This window comes from Telopea speciosissima, chromosome 8 (assembly GCF_018873765.1).
Source record: "Telopea speciosissima isolate NSW1024214 ecotype Mountain lineage chromosome 8, Tspe_v1, whole genome shotgun sequence".
NCBI classification, from domain to species: Eukaryota; Viridiplantae; Streptophyta; class Magnoliopsida; order Proteales; family Proteaceae; genus Telopea; species Telopea speciosissima.
In genome coordinates this window covers 58,317,017-58,337,014 of record NC_057923.1, presented here as the reverse complement: position 1 = coordinate 58,337,014, position 19,998 = coordinate 58,317,017, and the positions used below count along the sequence as shown (strand labels likewise).

The 19,998-nt window shown below is 37.3% G+C and overlaps 1 protein-coding gene across 3 annotated transcripts; it reads right to left on the bottom strand.

Moving 5' to 3' along the window:
- Window positions 1–201: 201 nt before the first annotated feature.
- On the bottom strand, window positions 202–19,283 carry LOC122670623 (chaperone protein dnaJ 72). Of its 3 annotated transcripts, XM_043867566.1 has the most exons (4): window positions 18,709–19,277; window positions 15,578–15,647; window positions 8,462–8,567; window positions 202–212 (listed from the first exon to the last, which is right to left on the bottom strand). In XM_043867566.1, the coding sequence occupies exons 1-3, from the start codon at window positions 19,107–19,109 to the stop codon at window positions 8,505–8,507; spliced, it is 534 nt and encodes a 177-aa protein (XP_043723501.1). In that variant the 5' UTR covers window positions 19,110–19,277; the 3' UTR covers window positions 202–212; window positions 8,462–8,504. The 3 variants fall into 3 exon arrangements, with proteins under 3 accessions (XP_043723501.1, XP_043723502.1, XP_043723500.1); XM_043867567.1 differs by lacking the exon at window positions 15,578–15,647 and having other exon boundaries at window positions 18,709–19,283; XM_043867565.1 differs by lacking the exon at window positions 202–212 and having other exon boundaries at window positions 8,321–8,567.
- Window positions 19,284–19,998: the final 715 nt, after the last annotated feature.

Genomic DNA, 19,998 nt, shown 5'->3' with positions numbered 1-19,998 from the left:
AAATGTACCTGGCCAAAATAAATGTGGATCTTAAATGTTGGCTTGAACAAGTAGAAGTTTCTCTTTGATGGGGTATGGAACAGATAGAAGTTAAGAACTACAATTCATATCCCACCCCTTTTGAACTGCAATTCATATCACCCACCTACCTACAATGGAGAGTTAGGTTTGCACTTGTGGTATTATGTTATGAACATGTCAACCACCTTTCTCTGATCATTCTAGATGAGAAGATTCATTATAATTGAATCCAAGAAAGAAAGATGAACTGATATGCTTTAACTGCTTTCCCTCTTAAATCTTCTTTCTGCTTGTGACAAGATGTATCTGGTGAGCTGCCTGCAGATAGCTTGTGGTACAAGGATGTATGAGCAGGATTTTGAACTTTTGACATTTCCTTCAGGAAGGACCATGTTGAAGCATCTTATTCTTGAGCATTCAAATTACAGGAAATGATTAAACCTGTCCATAAATTCCTTTTTTATGACCTTCACCAGCAACCACCTCTTCCTTGCTACCAGAGTTAGTGTGTCTGAACAAATCTGTTACTTTTTTTTCTTTTTGGTGGCAGTTTTAGGGGTAGCCCATTGGGTGGGTGATGTTCCAAGTTTTTTTACTGATGTGTGCATTTAATAATAGATGTCTATTGCAGCTTCTGTTATAGTGGGAGGGTGAGTGGGGACCAAAGGGAGATAGTTGATGGGTTGGATTAGAATTTCTGTACCTGTGAAAGCAATGAGAATGGGACCAGCTGAAGTTGGAAAGTGACACATTGCCCATTCTAATGGATGCATCAATGAGTGGATTTAAGCATAACCCTTTCACTGCTACCAAGTTGGTCCAACGGCTGTGTTTTTAGCAGAAGATTTTTTCCCCTTCTAAATCTTGGTAAAACATATAGAGCTTTCTTGTTTAATTAATTAATTAAGTGGCCTTCATTTTTCAGCTTGTTTGGACTGCTGGGCCCACATGTTTATATGTTTGGAGAATCAAGATAAAGTATTGGATGGATTGATTGATTTCAACCAACCCTGATTGGGATTAACCAAATCCATCCCTGATCTAATATAATTAGGAGTAGACTCTTAGGCAAGTAAGAAAAATGGTGCACAATGGGTATTATTGATGGTTCAGTTTCAATTTTTTGTTGTTTTTGTTTTTTTGGAGTTATATGGTTAGTAATCAGTTTAATTGTTGTGGTTATTCGGGTTATTTGATATAATCCGTTTTATTTTGTTTAATAATTTGCTTATTCTGTTTAATTGGATCTTTTCAGTTAATATGCTGCAACAAATGAAAGAAACAGCAAAACAGATGCCCATCCAGTATATAACAAGACATGAAACCCCCCACATCCAAAAGCTGGTTATTATTGGATCAGTTTGTCCAGATTAGATGGAAACATTTTCAGATCATATATACCCACTTAGAGATGCGGATTTGGTTTAGTATAATTGAAAAGAACTTTATGACCCCATATCCACAGGTAGTAAAATGAGATAGCTACCCCAGAAAGCATACAATGTTTCTCAGATTTGGTTAAATTAGGGTTTCTATTAATAGAGAGTTGTTAATCAGGTCTTGAACGCTTGAAGCAAGAAAGAACTCTGATCTAGGTCATGGCAAGATTAATCATTACAGAAAGTACTTTTAAAGGCGCGTCAACCGTGACACATTATTTCACCATCAAAATCATTACAGAAAGTACTTTTAAAGGCGCGTCAACCGTGACACATTATTTCACCATCAAAAGCAGGAATTGGGTCAATCAACGATGCTACTGATATTCTCTTTTGGTACTCGTCCGGATTAGACTTACAATACCAAAACTAGTATTCCTTTCGAAAAATTACATGATATGAAAACATGCAAATCCATTTTGATCTCGGACAAAAGCAACAAAAATGATCAATATTAGCAAAATTTAGTAGTTTACTTTTGATAGTAACAAGTACCACTCAAAACTTTTCAAAGAAACATTCGAAATTTAGTAAGTATCTTCAAATGGCAAATGCAATTCCATAATTTCTATTATAATTACATCAGTTCTGAAGCAACCATCTAACCACTGTCTTTATGCTAAAAAAACCCTAGTCTTACTTATGGGATAGAACCATAAATAATTAAAAGGAGCACTACTTAAAGGGATCTTAACAATTTCTTAATCACATCATTAGGAAACAAAGAATATATTAGATTCACATTCCACTCCCTATTATTAATCAATTCATTCACTTAAGTAAATCGAGGATTGACCACAAGTGAAGTATCTTGACAACACTATTTCAGATCATAGACCCACGCGTAGATGAAGTTATTGGGTGTAGGAAACCAAAATAAAAACAACAACTCGGCCGTATATCCCAACTAAAATGGGGTCGGTTACATGATCCTTTCAAAATAAAGTAGGGAAAACTGAGATCCACACTAAGGGAAAGGAAAGTAAAATGAATGAAGAAATGAGAGTAAGAAAGAGGATAGCCCAGGAAATCAGGAAAATCTCAGCTATATGGTGTCGACAACGTGGATCCTTGCACCCTAGTAGGTTCTATCTGAGATCATACTTGGCACAAGACTCAAACTATGCATGTCATTCTTCACAACCTCACATATGGGTGTGGGAAACCATTATGCGGAAAATACTTCCCTTTCAGAAGCTTAACCCAAAGACAATCAGAAAGAATTCAACATGATACACCACACCAACTTCAAAATCAACATCTAAGGCTTTATTAGAATTTTTTATGGTCTAAACTCCAAACCTCCTAATGACTTGGGTCTACATAGATCCTTCCAACTCAACAGACTCCATTTACGTTTCATAACATGCACTTCCATTCAAAAATTAGAACTAATAGAGTAGAACTTAAAGTTTATCTGTTGGCTCAAAATATCTTGAAACAAATTCAAAATTACTTAAGATATCATTTTGATTTGCTCTATAAAAGATAAAGGTGTTAGCAATTAATGTTAATTATTTTCTATCTCAACACCTCAACACCTTTAAATAAATTCATGTCTCCATATACATTCAAGATCCTAGATAATCTTTCGATAGCAAAATGCCATTTCACGGTCCTTCTAAGATTAGTTTCTCTTGATGATCCACTCAATTTTACCAAATGACAATTTTGATTCTTGGATAAACAATGAATGGTCTTGATAGACCACTTGTCAAATTTCAAATACAATCATATATACTACTTTGCTTTAAATAAAGGGTCCTGATATTAAGTGCAATGAATGTTGGTGAATTGCAATTGTCAAGGAGGCAACCCGATTGTCAAAGGCGAGGAAAGACGACTAATTCAATTCATTCGGATTGATAGGAAGAAAAGATGGATTCTGTTTAGGCTGGATAGATGATGGTTCATGGTTTGGATACCCTAATTCAACCAAATATCCTCTCGTGATGCACAACTACAACACTTCGTCCACTGTTTTGCACTATCCCATAGTCTTAGAATTTTAAAACCTCAAACATGCGACTTGACAAGCTCTGTTTAAGTTGAAATTTTAAATGCTAACATGAGACTTTGGGGTCTACTTGCCACAAAATTTAGGTTCTATCCAATCAGTAACGTGACAAATATTTAGGCCACCTTGATAAGCTTATTGACGCCGAAAAAATAATACCCTTTTTATAAATATATAATTAAATATCTACTAAGGTTTGGAGAAATTTTTTGTTAATCATGGTTTGTCTCAATTTTGTTCATTTTTCTATAAAAGTCAATGGTTCAGCCTGTTGATAATTTTAAAATATAGTGGGCTAGGCCAGGGGCCCATGGAGCCCATGTTTGTTTATTTTTAGAAATGGAGGGCTCTAAGCAGAATGCTATTCAATATAGAGAAACAGAAATTTTAGAAGCACTAAAGTTAATTAAAGAGCACCAAACAAAACTCACCTACTATTTGCTGTTGACATCTTCATATTTTATTGATGGGTATAACCTTTAAAAAAAAGTGGACTACCCATTAGTAGAAATATTGACTTCTTAATCCAAAATTAGGTTAGAAATGAGCTCAATAATCCCCATTACTAAAATGGGCTGAAAAATATTTTGGCAATTAGTTGTTCTTAAGGACAACTAAGTAAAATTTTAATAGGCATGTTTGATAGTATTATATGAAATTATCAAAATGAAAATTACATATGTTTCCCAGGCTGGGAGAAGACTGGTGATAAAAAAAAAAAAACACTGCTTCTGGTAGTCATGGTTGTTCTAAGTATCGGTATTGTATCAGCGTATCAGCTGATATGTATTGGTATCGTCAGAAATCAATACTAATACAGATTCATTGTATCAGCCAAAAAGTTGTCTATTTTTTTTTTGAATTTATGCCCGATACCAATCTGATACAGCCCGATACGCAACCCACCTATATCTGTATTAGGATTAGGAGCATCTCCTTTTGTTACCATGTTTTTTTCCCCACCAAAAGTCCCTTAGAACCTTGGCACAACGGTTAAATTGCGTTATTGCAACTTGTTGGTTGCTGGTTCAAAACTTGAAAACAATCTCTCCTACAAAGCAGGGGTAAAACTGCGTACATTTGCCCCTCCCAAACCCTGCAGTAGCGGGAGCCTCGTGCACTGAATAGCTCTTCAGAATAAAATGTGCTACAAATTATGGAATGGTATCACAGTCTACATAACTATCCAGTCTTACTCAGAAGCTGTGCTAATTGACAAATCTCAAGGGGAAGAAAGATCTTCAACAAGCTTTACAAGCCAAGTTCAGGGGTGAAACATCTGAAAGGACAAAGAGTGTCAGAATTAATGAAACTGATTCCAACATGTTCTACAAAGGTTACAAGTTTAGTTTACATTTATTCTACAATTCTAGTTGTTACAATGTCAATCACTAAATTTAGACACCCCCCCCCCCCTCAAGACCTACCATAAATGTTTGAGTCAGCTGTGGCCAGCCAGTTACCAATCCACCCTAGTTATTTAAAACCTAATATCACCAACCCTTACTGTCAGGTCCTCCTTCAAAATTTTCTTTTAACCTTATAAATAAAAATCCCACCTAACTAGGAAGAAATCCATGGTCTCCATTTTGCAGAAATTTCAGGAGTTTTTAATGCAATTGATTGACATTAACACTAAAGAGTATTTTATGGGAAAATGTTCCTACCATTGATAAGAGGAGGAGAAAAGTTTGAAAAAGACAGTTTTTCAGTTTGAGTCAGTCAAAGCTTTGTGATAATTCATGGGAAGCACTATTGAGCAGAAAAGCCATTCACTAGTCACTCTTGCTGGTCCAGTTATTAGCTTTCCAATTTCGTGTAAAACTGGACCTGAACTTATCTCCCCATGCAAGAAAACCAAGAATAGTGAACATAATAAATTCATGGGAAGCAGTGAAGCACTAAGAGGGCTGGACCATATACAAAATGGGATCAGAGAGATTCACCTTTACTTACTAGTTATAGTTAGGAATGTAAATGAATAGTCGAAATCCATTTCTGCATCTGTATTCGTATCTGTTTAGCACTATTCGAATCCGTCCGAAAACTAAACGGATGCGGATACGGATAGGCTATAGCTATCCAAAAAGCTATATTTACATGTAAACGGATAAAATATCCGTTCCGTAGGTTGTATCCGTTTAGCACTATCCGAATCCGTCCGAAAACTAATCAGATGCGGATGCTGATATAGCACTATCCGAACCGAATCATATCCGTTTACAACCATAGTTATAGTTCTTGACAAACAAGATGGCAGAGACATGGTAGAGCAAAGAGAGCATAGTAGTTTAAGTCCTTTGTGCTTTCTTATGTGAAGAGCATAGTTACCTTCTCTTTCCTCCCCATTAATTGTCTTGTCTCTCTCTCTCTACCTTCACTATATTAATCACTTCTATAAACCATGAAGCTTTTAGCTCTCAACATAAAGGGCTTGTGGTCTGCCTCTAAAAAACAGAGTCCTTAACTACCACCTTAAATGCAAGGCTCGGTTGGTTGGAGGTATTGCAAGTTGAGTGCATGCCCCCCAAGGAGATCAAGGGATCGACTCTCCTGGATTGCATATTGTGCCAAAAAGGCACCCCTTTTCCTTCCCCCCCCCCCCCCCCCGACCTTAGTTGTAGGTTGTGGGCTTGTCTTAGCCTCTCCCCTTAACTTGTAGTTGACCTGTGGGCCCTTGAGTAGGATAGACCAAAAAAAACTACCACCTTAAATCAAGAGACCTCAAAAGAGGTGACCTTATGATTACATGAATTATGTGCTTATAGAGATATTATATTCCAATTTAAATAATCTTAGTGACTAAAGCAACTCTATAACATGTAACAGCCCTTGATTAATTGCTTTTATTTTTGTTCCTCCACATAGATCTGATTGAATTATTTTTGGGGACCAGTTAAATCAAATGATTGTATAAATTTTTTTTATAATTTTCATGAACAAATGCCTCTCATGCTTATTAGTGACTTTAGTGAAGTTACCAATCAGAATGACAAGATTGGAGGTCAAGCATTCAATTTTAATTGTTCTTATTTTCAAAATTTATTATATCTTTTGATTTTCTTGAAAACCCCATAGCTGGAATAAGAGACACTTGGACAGATGAACACTAGGGATATAACTAATTTATTAGAGAAATAATTGGTTGACTTTTTGTAAAAAAAAAAATTGGGCTTCATCATGTAAAACTGTGGATATCATTCATGGAGTTCATATGCAACTCTATGCTTTTTGTTAGGCATGAGTTCTTATGGAATACTTTTGAAATCCTTGAGGTTGAATTTGGTTGCAAGAAAAATGCAAATATTTTCCTAGGAAGTGAAATATATTGTACTAAAAAATTCATTTTTAGTGTTTGGTTGCAAGTAAAATGAAAATATATTCCTGAGAAGTGAAATATATTTTACAAGAAGGATAAATATTTTCTTTCATTTCCCTTGCAACCAAACGAACGTGGGTGGTAAACAACGCCTTTTCCATGTTACAGTTCCAATTTGATGGTAAATTAAGTCAGATTCGAATTTTATTGCTCGGTTTCCCTAAAATAGCGTAAATGCAACACATCAAGTTCATGTGCAATCCTAGGCTTCTATTTTGGTATTTTTGCTTACAATATACACTCTTGAGACCAAAGGGTGGGCCTTGGTGCAATAGTTAAGGTTGCTCCATTTTGACCAAGAGGTCACAGGTTCGAGTTTGGAAACAGCCTCTCTGTGAAAGCAGGGTTTCTTCATGATCATGATCCCAAAGATTGAAACTCAAAGACAATTACTGACTATAATTATCAGCTTTCACAACATTATCTATAAAGTGATTAAAGTTTTTTATTACCTTTAAGAATAAAATCCACCCTTCACTAGATAATTTCACATTTTGAAGCTGCCTTTAGGGAAGGAAAGCATATCACTAACTACACAGTAGTCATACAAGAAATTTTGCAGTATATTATGAGCCAAAAGCCAAGGGAGGATTATGGGTTAAAGTTGAATATGGGGAAGGCTTACAGCAGAAGGGGGTGGAGCTTCATTTTTGGGATAATAAAGGACCCAAATTATCACAAAACCTTTTTACTCATGGATACATGAATGCCTCAGATTTGCTTCCTTTCCCATTAAGTTAATGGTTCCCCTTTTGGGAATTTCAAGCTGTTAAGAAGATTGAGGCAAGGGAATCCAATGGCAACCATACCTTTTTCTATTTGGTAGGGAAGCATTATTAAGATTCTTGCTTGAAGCTGAAGCAAGCAACCTAATCCATGGTATTGAAGTCCATAAAAAATGCATTAGCTTTCTCACACTTATTCTTCACAAGGGTCACTCCAGATGAAACTGGAAGGTCTATAAGGCTTCTATAATCATTTTCAGGAGCTTCGGGCCACCAGTTAAATTTTTAGAATTGTTAAATTGTTTTCAGTAATAGTTTATGTAAGGGGGGGTGTAAATTGGATTTTGCAATCTCTAAGGATAAATAAGTCTGACCAAAAAAAAAATGAAAAAGACTTTGGTAACAAATCGTTTCTCATCCGAAAATGAAAACCTTTTTTTGAGGAAATTGTGGAGACAATCTAGAATAGACTTAATGGTTGGAAAGCTTATTGTCTTTCCCAAATTTGGAAAATATACTAATCAAAAGTGTGTTTGAATCAACATCAATTTACTGAGTCATAGCAGGTATTCCTCCCCTCTCCTCCCCTCCCCCCTCCCCCCTTCTCTTTTTTTCCCCCTTTTGAGTTGCCAAATTTGAAAATAGGGTTATTGGTTGGTAAAAATGTAAACATCACATCCAAAAATGACTAATGAAGCAGTTCTGATCAACGGAATAGAGAGAGAGAGAGAGAGTCTTGAACATAAATAAGGATTTCCAGTTTTACAATTACAGTTATTGCTTTGTTGTAATATATACATCAGACTATATTTGGTTATAAAGATACAAAGATTATATTCCCCTAATAAAATAATTTAGTAATTGGACAGTCAATTTACACTCTTTCGTAAGTACAGGAAAACTAGAAACACAATGTAGGTGTTTCATGGCTTCTTTTTTTGCTTTCTGTTCTTCTCAATGGATTCAATAGCTTCTTCGAAGGATTTCTGCAGAATCATTCATTAGAAACAGTAAAGCTTCTTTCTAAAGTAAATACATGTATTTGAAGTCCTATCTAATTACGTGCAATGAAACTAGAGAACAAGTTATTCTTTAGCTACAATCAGTTCAAGAATATATTAGGGATGACATCACTCATTCACCAAAATGTTGTTGTGTAACCAAATTATAGTTCAAACATCAGATCATGCTATCAGCATACAAACTTATTTAGGGGAGATATCTAATAATTCCCCCTTTTCTTCTTCTTCATAAATTCTGGTTGGAGATATCTAATTTGTTACACCATTTTCAAGAGCAGAAATAGTATGAGTGAGTTTTCGTAGTTACACACTTACACTTGGCCACCCCTGGCATATACATAAACACCCCAAATATCTCTTTCTGTCATGTGATTTGATCTAGCTCACCCACTGGTCGTAATCACTGCTCTTTGTAGAGAAGAGAATTGTTATAGTAAGAGTCATTAAAACTATTCATGCATTTGGGATCGTATATCCTAAACAAAGTGAAATGTTAACTTCTAGAGGTTCCAAAGAAGGGGATATCTGTAGAACTGTACTACTTATGACCATTCCAAATTAAGAACAACTTCTTTAATCAATTGCATTCTGTCAGAGAGGCATTGAGAATACAGATAGGATGCAGTGTTACAATAAACAACAATAACAGAACATAGGGAATTTCCGACAAACAAATTACTGAAGAGTCCTCACTTTAGTGATTTCCATTCAATCAGGCAGGAGTTTTAGAACACCTCAATTTTACTCAATAATTCTCTGAGAGGACCACCTCCATTGGATGAATCAAGCAATACTATTCCTTCTCAAAATTTTCAGACAGGAATACAATTACTTTCTTTCTCCCCAATGGTTCATTTCATTCTCCACCCTTCCCCAACCACACCAACCATCTTCTCCCCCTTCACATGTCCAGAGGCAATGATGGCATGTCGTACTTTCCTCCCTCTGCCCCCCCATGTACAAACAGCAACAGTGGCATGGGCAATCCCTCTCTCTCTCTCTCTCTCTCTCATATATATATATACAAAAGAAGCTAGCACTTAATCTACTTCTTGGAAAGGACATGGAAGAGAACCAATTTTTTGTTCTGCTTTGATCTGTTGCTGAACACTGTGGTCATCGCTATGGTTTATACTGTGGCCTGTGATCTGTTCAGCTGAGATCTATTGCTGAACCCTGTGGCATGCGATAGGGGAATTGCTGGACTGTGGCATGAGTTTTTTTATACGAATCTGACCTGCAATATCAAGGGGTATATCTGATCTAATCTAATCTAATCTGTTTTTTTTTTCCAGCGGCTCCTTTTGCTGCATATCTTGGTGTTTGGTTGCTGATTTCTGGTTCCACTATATATTCATTTTCTTGTTGCTGCAGTTTTGTCAAATTGTTATTAGTTGTGCTTTGTGTGCTGCTGTTATAACTGCTTTGGTGCTGCTTATTTGGATTGCTATTATAAATAACTTGATTTGGTGCTGCTGTTATGTATATACCGTGGTGATTCCAAATCTTCCGTGGACTCTCTGCATGTCCAAAACACCTCTATCAAGTTGAATGGTGCCTCAAATTATTTACTCTAGGCACAGGCGGCTGTCAAAGGATATATTAATGACAAAGGAAATCTGGATTATTTGACTTCATCCCCACCTTCTTTGGCTGAAACAAAATATAAGATTGGATGCATGAAAATGATACATTGCTCGTATGGTTGTGGAGTAGTATGGAATCATCAGTGGTTACCAATGTCATGTTCCACACAACTGCTAAGGGTGTCTGGGATGACTTGAGGGAGAGCTACTCACAAGACAAAAATTTGTCGCGAGTTTATGATTTGTATGGGAAGACCTTTTCTTTCAAGCAGAATGGTTTATCAGTAGGGGAATATTATAGTGCCCTTAAGGGTATGTGGGATGAATTAAATATCTATCAACCCCTATCCACTGGTCATGAAGTGTTGAAATCTCAGCGTGTAGAGTTCCAATTTGCCAAGGTTCTCTCTGGTTTAGATCCTGAGTTTCAACAACTGTGAAAAGTCAGTTGCTTACAAAAGAAAAGGTGCCTTCGACGAATGAAGTCTTCTGTCGCATTCAGAGGATTGTCTCTCCTTCCCTTGCCAATTCTGAACCTCCTCTTTGAGTAAGGATGGCAGTAGTGGTTGTGGATGTGGCTCAGGCTTTCCTGGTCGAGGTTGAGGTTCAAGGGGAGGGAGAGGATGTGATGCGGATCTGGGGTTCCAAAACCCAACTTGGATCGCTTATGGGCCTACCCAATTAACAAAAGTCCAAATAATAGAAGGGTAATGGCAATCTTGTAATAACCAGAATTTTCTAAGGTTTAAAGTGGTAGGTAAAGAAGTGGGGACCTAATAGGAATTAGTATTTATTTGTCAAGGTCAGACTTGGAAGCAAATATAAGACATGGGACAAATAAAATTAATGGAAAAGGAAGGGGTAATTATGGAGAGGGGTCAAATATGACAAGAAAGTAAAGAATCGTACAGAAAAACGGTTGTCTTCTTCGACCTTCGACCAAAGCAACCAAACCAGCAACAATGTAGTTCCGTAATAGATCCAACTTCACAACTGAGACTCCAAATCACATGGAAATTTAGGTTTAGGTTGGTAATCCCAACGCTACGGATGCCAGGTCATAAAAATCCCATTGCTGGATTAATATTTGACAAATACTCTTCTGAAATTGGATCTGGCGGAAGGAAAAACCAGATCAGACGTCCTGTTTGAAACCTGCTATACAGGTAAGCTTTTGGATTAAGGATTTGCAGGGAAAGGATCAGGAGTAGTGTAGAATAGCAGTAGCAAGAAACAAAAAATAACAAAGAGGACATAGAAGAATAGAGAAGAAGAAGAAAGAACAAACCTGAAAAGGATATCCCAGACCTGAATCGAGTGAGAGAGAGAAGAGGTCACACGACCTTGCAGACGCACCACATGGGTAACATCAAACAAACCCCAATTTCATTCATTCCAATCTCACTTTGCTAGTTACAACCATGTATTTAAAGACTCAGACAACCCCATAATCCTAATCGAAATCTAAAAATTAACAGACTTTAGAAGGGACTCAATCTTTAACTTCCTAATAACTCCTATCGTCATCTACCACTCAATATAAATCCAAATAATAAAGAAAACCATAAAAGACTCGTACTCAACCTCTACAACTACGTAAAAGAGTAAAAAAGGACTACAAAGACAAACCTGAAGTAAATAAATTACTAATATCCTACTAGACCTGAATCCCAATTGGACCCAGTTCTTCATATGTATCCCCCCACGGGTTTGGGCTGGTCCAAGGAATTGCGCCTGCATCAGGATGTGGTGCTGGTGGTTGAGAAAGACAGCAGCTTAATCAGTCTTTTTGCCGGTGTTCTCACTGTGATAAGCTCAATCAAATGAATGATAGATGCTGGGAAAAGTATGGTAAACCTGAGTGGACACATCAATTGGCCAATTCAGCGGTGACTGATGGTGTTCTGATGTAGTGTTGTCTGATGACACCAACTCTACCTCTACATCTGGAATTGTTCCATCAGGCTCTGTGTCTTGAGATGATGATAACCAAACACTTCATCATCTTCAGCAGCTTGAGGCTTCCACTTCATCTGCCCACACAGGTACTACTGCACTTCTTGCCTCCTCTCCTACTGAAATTTGTGAGTTTGGCAAACATCATTGTACTTCCTTTCCTACATGAGATGTTTTTAGGAGATAATCTTTGATTTCATTAGTTCACTCTAATATTTGGGGGCTTTATCGTGTCCAGAGTCTGTCCAGTTTAATATATTTTGTTGTTGTTGTTGACTATTATTCAAGCTTGACTTGGCTGAATCTTTTGAAAGATCGTTCAAAGTTTTTGTACGTCTCTAAAGCTTTTTATAATGAAATAAAAACTCAGTTTGGTACTTCTCTTATAATTTTTCGCTCTGATAATGCGTTGGAACATACTCTAAGTGCAATTTTTTCTTTTTGTTCTAAGCATGGTATTTTAACTCTACCAGCGTTTGCTGCCGGTCCCAAGCACGGATCAAGGAGGAGGGTTGGTGCGTCAGATCGGCAGCCGGAACCGAAAAAAAACCCTAATCAAACTCTTCTAACATGGATTCTAGAACCTTATATTATCAATATTATGCTAGGGCATTCCTCGCCAGAATAAGCGACATGGTACACAGGTGTAGTGAAAACTGAGCAAAGTTTAGCTAGGGCGTCCCTTGTAAGCGACACGCCGCTTCGGCGCCTGGATGCGGTGACAAGTAGGCAAGGGTTCTCGTACCGTGGACAAGTGTGGATAAAGAAGTTAGTCCAAAAGCGTAGGATTAGGTTAGCATCTTGGAACATTGGATCTTTAACGGGTAAGAGTCTAAAATTAATAAATGTTAAGAAGGATTAACATAGTTTGTATTCAAGAGGCTAAATCGAAGGGTAAAAAAGCTAAGGAGTTAGACGACTTTAAACTTTGGTATACAGGGGATAAAAGTAATAGAAGTGAAGTAGGCATAATAGTGGACAAAGATTTAAAGAATGATGTGGTGGATGCTAAAAGATTTGGAGATAGGATTATATCCGTCAAACTTGTGTTGGAGAAAGAGGTTGTCAATATAATTAGTGCTTACGCAACCCCAAATAGGATTGGATGAAAGTAGTAAGTTACAATTCTGGGAACACATGGATGGATTAGTGCAAAATTTTAGTCAAGTAGAAAAGATTATTATAAGAGGTGATCTGAATAAACATTTTGGGAGAGATGTAGAGACTATGAAAGTGTACATAGAGGATATGGTTTTGGAGAGAGAAATGAGGTGGGGATCTCAATTTTAGATTTTGTTGTGGCTTATGATTTATCCATTGTAAATACTTACTTTGAAAAGAGAGAGGATCATTTAGTTACCTTCAAAAGTGGACATCATAGTAGCCAAATAGATTTCTTCCCAACTAGAAGGTCCGATAGATTGTTATGGAAGGAGTCAAACACCCTTGTGTTAGACTTATTTCTTTAACAACATGCAATGTTTACATGTCCAGGATATGTAGCAATTTTGAGAACCTAAGTAATTGTCCCAAACACTCAAAACAGAAGCACCTTCCCTAGCTACAAAGGACAATAGGATGGTACAGATTCAATATTTCTTTGTGGCTAAGGGTGGTAATACTGTAATAGTATTTATTGGGACTTCCAAACAACATCTTGAAGTCACATTTTAAGACAATATCAGGCCATGTTCTGCTCATATGTCACCAGCAGAATCTTACAATTTGAAAGTCGAAACGCACCACCATTTGCATTTCAAATCCCCACAAACCTGATGTGAACCCAAGCAGCAGAAGTGTCCTAATAAAAACTTAACAAAATTGAAAAATGATAGCTTAGTTGTTGAGGATGGATAAAGTTTGCAGCAGAAACCATGGATCTATTAAATTTAGAAGATAACCTAGAGTCCTAGACAAACAACCTTCATTGACATTTTTGGGTGTTTATACTTCATTCTTCTGAAGGTGGGAGAAAAGAAAAAACAGATTATTAATCCAAATTCAAGTTTGAAACTCATGTAATCAACCTCTTCTGGTTAACCCAAGAAAAAAATGGGATACACCTTTTCATTTTTCATTTTTTTCATATTGAGTAAGTAATAAGAATGAGAGGTGTTAAGCTTTTTATCATCCTGGCGTCGAGCTATTTTTCCGCAGGACCTCCCCTACAGTATCGTCACCATTATATGGTTGTGAAGAGCATATTGGAGCATATGCTCCAACAAAATATAATTTGGAAGATGGGGTCCTCAAGCTAAATATAGAACTCTTGAAAACCCTTCAAAAATAGATTATCCAACGCAAAATATACTTTGACTTTCCTAATTTTATAGGACAATCATACGACCGGCTATGATGTCAGGTGTGGAATGTTGGGCAATTAAGAAGCATCATATAGATAAACTCAGTGTAGTAGAGATGAGGATGTTGAGATGGATAAGTGGCAAAACTAGGAAGGATAAAGGAATGATCATATTAGAGCTGATATGGGAGTAGCTCCGATACATGATAAGCTACAAGGAAGTCGTTTGAGGTGGCATGGCCATGTTCAACGGAGGCCTTTGGATGCCCTACTACGGAGGAGTGATTTGATTCAGATTGAAGGAACTAAAAGATCTAGGGGCAGACCTAAAATGACCTCAGGAGAAGTGGTGAGGAAAGACATGCATAGCTTAGGCCTTGTATCAAGTATGACCTCGAATAGAGCTAATTGGAGGTCAAGGATTCATGTAGCCGACCCCATTAAGTTGGGATAAGGCTGAGCTGTTGTTCTTGTTGAATCTCCTCAGTTAACGATAGACGACAACAAATATCGGACGGCAACATAATACACACCTCTCTCAAGGACAAGAGCGGAATGTTGAGCAGCTATGATGCGGTTCGTAGCTAAGTTGGGTCAATGCCCTAGAGTTTGTGTCTTTGCTGTGATCTCCTTCTACTTCTTATTACTAATTTTTTTGTTTCTACTGGGATCCATGTAGCAGACCCCATTTAGTTCGGATAAGGCTGAGTTGTTATTGTTGTTGTTGTATGGTTACCAAGTAGAGAGAATTCTGATATCAGCCAAGATTAATGGCTTATCCAAGTTGACAGCATTTAATTGTGTTTTGACGTAGGACACTTCTGGACATGTCAGACTCATTACTCAACACAAAGTCAGAAACAAACCATCCAGATAATGCATTAAAGCATTTGACACTCAGTGAAGTAGTATTGCTAAATTTTTTTTAAAAGAAAAAAAAAACAATCTTTCATGGACAAACAAAATGTTCCCCAACTATGCAGTGCATGGTCGGTTAGTACCATGTGCAAGTCTGAGGTAGAAGGTGTTGTATGTGCAGTATGACCAATTAGGAAAAAAGAAATGGAACAGTAAACCACAACCAATTATTGATATTTTTTGTAACAGAAGAATAGAGATCAGTCCCTTACCCCAGAATTTTGCATTTTCCAGAGGGCATCCCCACTTCTTTCTACGAGAACTGCCGCACCTAATAAAACACTGCAGAAGGACCTTCATCAGCAAAATTCCCTTAGAACTGAACATTTCTCCACTCTCATCAAGCTTGACATATAGAAAAAAGTACAGAGAGCCTCACATAGCTAATTATCTTAAGAAGTCAACAATCCAGATTGCATCTCAATTTTTCTGTTTCTTTTATTTTTTGGGGGTGGGGGGGAGGGTACTAAATTGCATCTCAGTTACAAGAGAATACACACAGTAAAATTATCAAGCGTTAAATAAAGTAATAAACTAGAGTCATAGCACTCTTACACATAAACTAAATGTGTTAGAAAAGTTGTTCCAATTCAAGAAGGTAGTCAACTCAACTGACTAAGTCTATCCCAATTACTTGATTCTGCTACACAAATCTTGTTCTGCCATTTCAATCTCTAAAGCCATGAGACGAGACATTCTAGATCTGGATTAGAGTGATATATCTGAAGCTCTAAATTAAATTAAAGTAGTCAGAATAAGTTCAAAATGGAAGATTAGATTTAAATTCATTGTTGTAAGGAAGGGAACAGTCATTGACATGTGAAGCCATATAAAAAATTTCTACATGAACTGAAAAAGTTCTAACCATGCCTATAAAAATTCCAAAAAAAAAAATCTTTAATGGTGCGAACTCAAATTGATAGCTCTTCCCAGGAAGTGCTGAAGGTTTTCATGTTTGTTCTTCTTTGTAAAAAAGAGTGTCCAAGTGCACAACGCTCCCGCTACTGCAGGGTCTGGGAGGGGCAAATGTACACAGCCTTCCTCCGCTTCACGGAGAGGCTGTTTCCATGTTTTGAATCCGCAACCTGACTGTTCTTCTTGGTACAGAACCATAATATCTGCTGCAAGAACCTTCACAGGTTTGTACAGTTGCCAATGAAACCAACCACTGGTCAGGTAAATCCCTTAAGGATTAAAAACATGTAGGAACAAGGTTGTCAAGGCGTCGCCTAGGCATCACCAAGGTGCCGCCTAGGCATCACCTAGGCGTCCAGGCAGTTTGTTTTGGGGCACCTTGATTGGTGTTGCCTTAAGTTTTCCCACCCCTCGACCACCTTGATTTGCCCATCGCCTTGACAACTATGTGTAGGAATATAATAATAATGTAGAAAATCATGTATAAATAACAGAATTTATGAATTTTTGGGGATTTTAGAATAAAAAATAGAACTTCTTACTAACTTAACATAAACATAAGTTGAATAAGTATTTGTTGAACAGAGACCATTTGGCTAACATTTATATATTGATCAAATTACACCCACCCAATCACAATCAAATCAAAACCCCAACAAGGAAAATCTCCTTTTTATAGTTTTCTTCTCTTTCTGTACTGGTAATACCAGTTTCACAATCCTCCCCCTCACCTTCTTCTCTCCCTCTCATGCATGCAATCAGATTAATATTTTATAGACAACTCTTCCATTCAAACTATGATTCCACTACGATGGTGCCCTTCCTGTATATGTGTACCGGCTCTCAGAAGGCCTGAGATCAGGCTTCATAGGCCTAGTCCTAGCTTTGGCATTTATAACCGCAGTGAGATGTCAATATCTCTCTGCAGCATTGGTCTGCATCAATTCAGTTACCATTGATGGGATCCAACATGCACCAGGTGCTTATGCAGTTTGGGTTGCAATCTTCTTATGGATTATCTTCCATTTGAAACAAGTTTCCCATTAGTGTTATGTGCCATGATGCTAATGATTAGCAGCCAAAGACATAGTGTGGTTGTTTTAGATGGAGAAAAACACCTAAAAAGCTGGAACATGCTTATTGCTTGAACTTTAGGGGTAATGATCATCCTTGAGCAAATCTTAGTCCACCAACTGATCCAGCATGGCTTGATGATAGTCCCAAACATCTATAATTTTAACCATGTGATTATAAACAAATAATACATGCAGAGGAAGTTCCCAATCTGATGTGTCATGTACATGAGAAAATCCTAGTCCTATCTTCTTTACCATCTAAAGATGAAAGATATAGTATTGAATTTTAAGAGTGACCATTACAGTGATGAGGGTGGTTAAACCAAGGTAGTTTGGCAGCTTAACCTCGTTAATTGGGCTTTTTAATCATGATTCTGTAACTATGGAAACAGCCTCTCCGTGAAGCGGGGGTAAGGCTGCATACATTTGCTCCTCCTAGACCCTACAGTAGCGGGAACCTCATGCACTGGGATGCTCTATTTTTTTTAATCATGATTCTGTAACTATAAATCTTACCAAATAAGGTAATTAACCTTTTCGAATAGATTCCTTAACCCAGCCATATCTTCCTAATCAAATTTAAGCAATTTGTTGATAAGTGAAGTAAAATTTAGTTAGATAAATAATGGTTGGCAATTAGTAGAAAAGTTTCCATTTCCCATCCTTCCCTCCACCTCCAAACAAACACAGCCTTAAAGTTTCTGTAAAATCAATAATCAACATTTTTTTGCCAGATAAGCCCAAATCCTTTTGTGAAGTCCATCAAAACTTCCCTTGTTGCTTGCAGAAACAATTAAATAAGCATAATATAAATCATTAACAAAAATAACCCAGAATAAAAAAATTAAGGAGTAAAAAACAGAAAGAAAATAGTATTTGAGGTGGCATGGTCATGTTCAACAGAGGTCTTTGGATGCTCCAGTACGGAGGAGTGATTTGATTCAAATTGAAGGAACAAAAAGAGTAAAGGGCAGATCTAAAATGACCCTAGGAGAAGTGAGGAAAGATATGCATATCTTAGGCCTTGTATCAAGTATGACCTTGAATATAGCTTGATTGGAGGGCAAGGATCCCTGTAGCCGATCCCATTTAGTTGGGATAAGGCTGAATTGTTGTTGTTGTTGAATGCAAATATATAACAAAAATAATTCCGAATAAGAAAATAAAGGAGCAAAAAACAGAAAGAAATGGTATTTGATTTCCATGAACAAAATCTCTAAAAGATATATAATCACATAAATACATCATCATAAATACCCCTAAAACCAGTTTTCTGGTAACTAAGTGAAGGAATATTAGAAATTTTATACAAGCAGAGCAACTAAAAATTTAATTGATAGAAGACTAATTACCTCGCAAATGCAAGGTTCAGAAGAAACCCACGACTAGTTAGAAACTGAAGAGCCACATCCATGTCAAAGAACCCTTTAACCCCATTCGAAGCATAGCTGCGTCTGTACCTGGATGTGTAACTATTCCTACTATAATAACCATAACCATAACCACCAGCAAATCCACCTCCAGCATTAGAGGAACCGAACCCCCTATTATAGTCTGCACGCTTTCTATCGTCAATCAAAACCTCGTAAGCCTCTGCAACCTGCTTGAATTTGAGGGCTGCCCCATCTCTGACCGCTTTTGGTGACATTGAATGCTTGTCAGGGTGAAATTTAAGGGCCAGTTTCCTGAAAGATTCCTTGATTTCTGTTTTTGTTGCATTACTGCTAAGCCCAAGGGCTTTGTAGTGATCCATCGACGGAAATCGAAAGGGGTTTTGCTCAGAAACAAAAACCCAGAAAGGAACATTCAATTATTAATATTTGCAATTGATGGTGGTCGTCTTTCTGCTAAAACTGAGACGCAAAACTAATACCTTCTCGAGTTCTCGTATCTTCGTGTACAATTGAGGATAGGATTAGCCAGTGATTAACAACAAAGAAGACAGAAGAAAAGAATAAGTGAATAATGTTTTGAGATTCTGAATAAGGAAAAATAGGAGAGGACTTTAATGGTGGAGCTTTCCAGGCTTCCAGCGGAATTACGTGTTCGACTCACGGACATGAAAAGAGACGAAGAGGAAGATGCCGTTATTAAGGTTCACATTTTGGGCCGGATGGTGGATCCGGTAGACCGAAAGCCCAAAGGGCCCGAATTGATCTGTTTAATGGATTAAAGATTTTTTTTTTTTTGGGGTCCATCAAAAGGCCTCTCGGCCCAAACAATTTATTGAAAACAAACACAAATGTTCCTCCTCTTGAAAAGAGAAGGGTTTACAACAAAACTAAAGAGATTAACCCACCAAAAAGAGGAAAGAGATAACAAAGAAGCACCTCTCGCTAAAACATGAGCTTCCTTATTTAACAATCTAGGAATATACATGAAAACAACAGAAGAAAACACACTGAATCAAATGACGAATATCTGCCGCTATCAATGAAGTTGCCCAATCTAATGTGGAGGTAGAATTGTTCAGAAAAGCAACCAACAACTTGGAATCTGAAAACGCCGACACACTATCTAGTAGGGGTGTCAACCGGTCGGGCTCGATCGGTCTTGGTCAGGCCTAGCCGGGCCTCACCAATTTTACAAGCTGCACCGTGTCCGACTATTTAGGCATTCGGGCTTGCCTTGGGCGGACATGG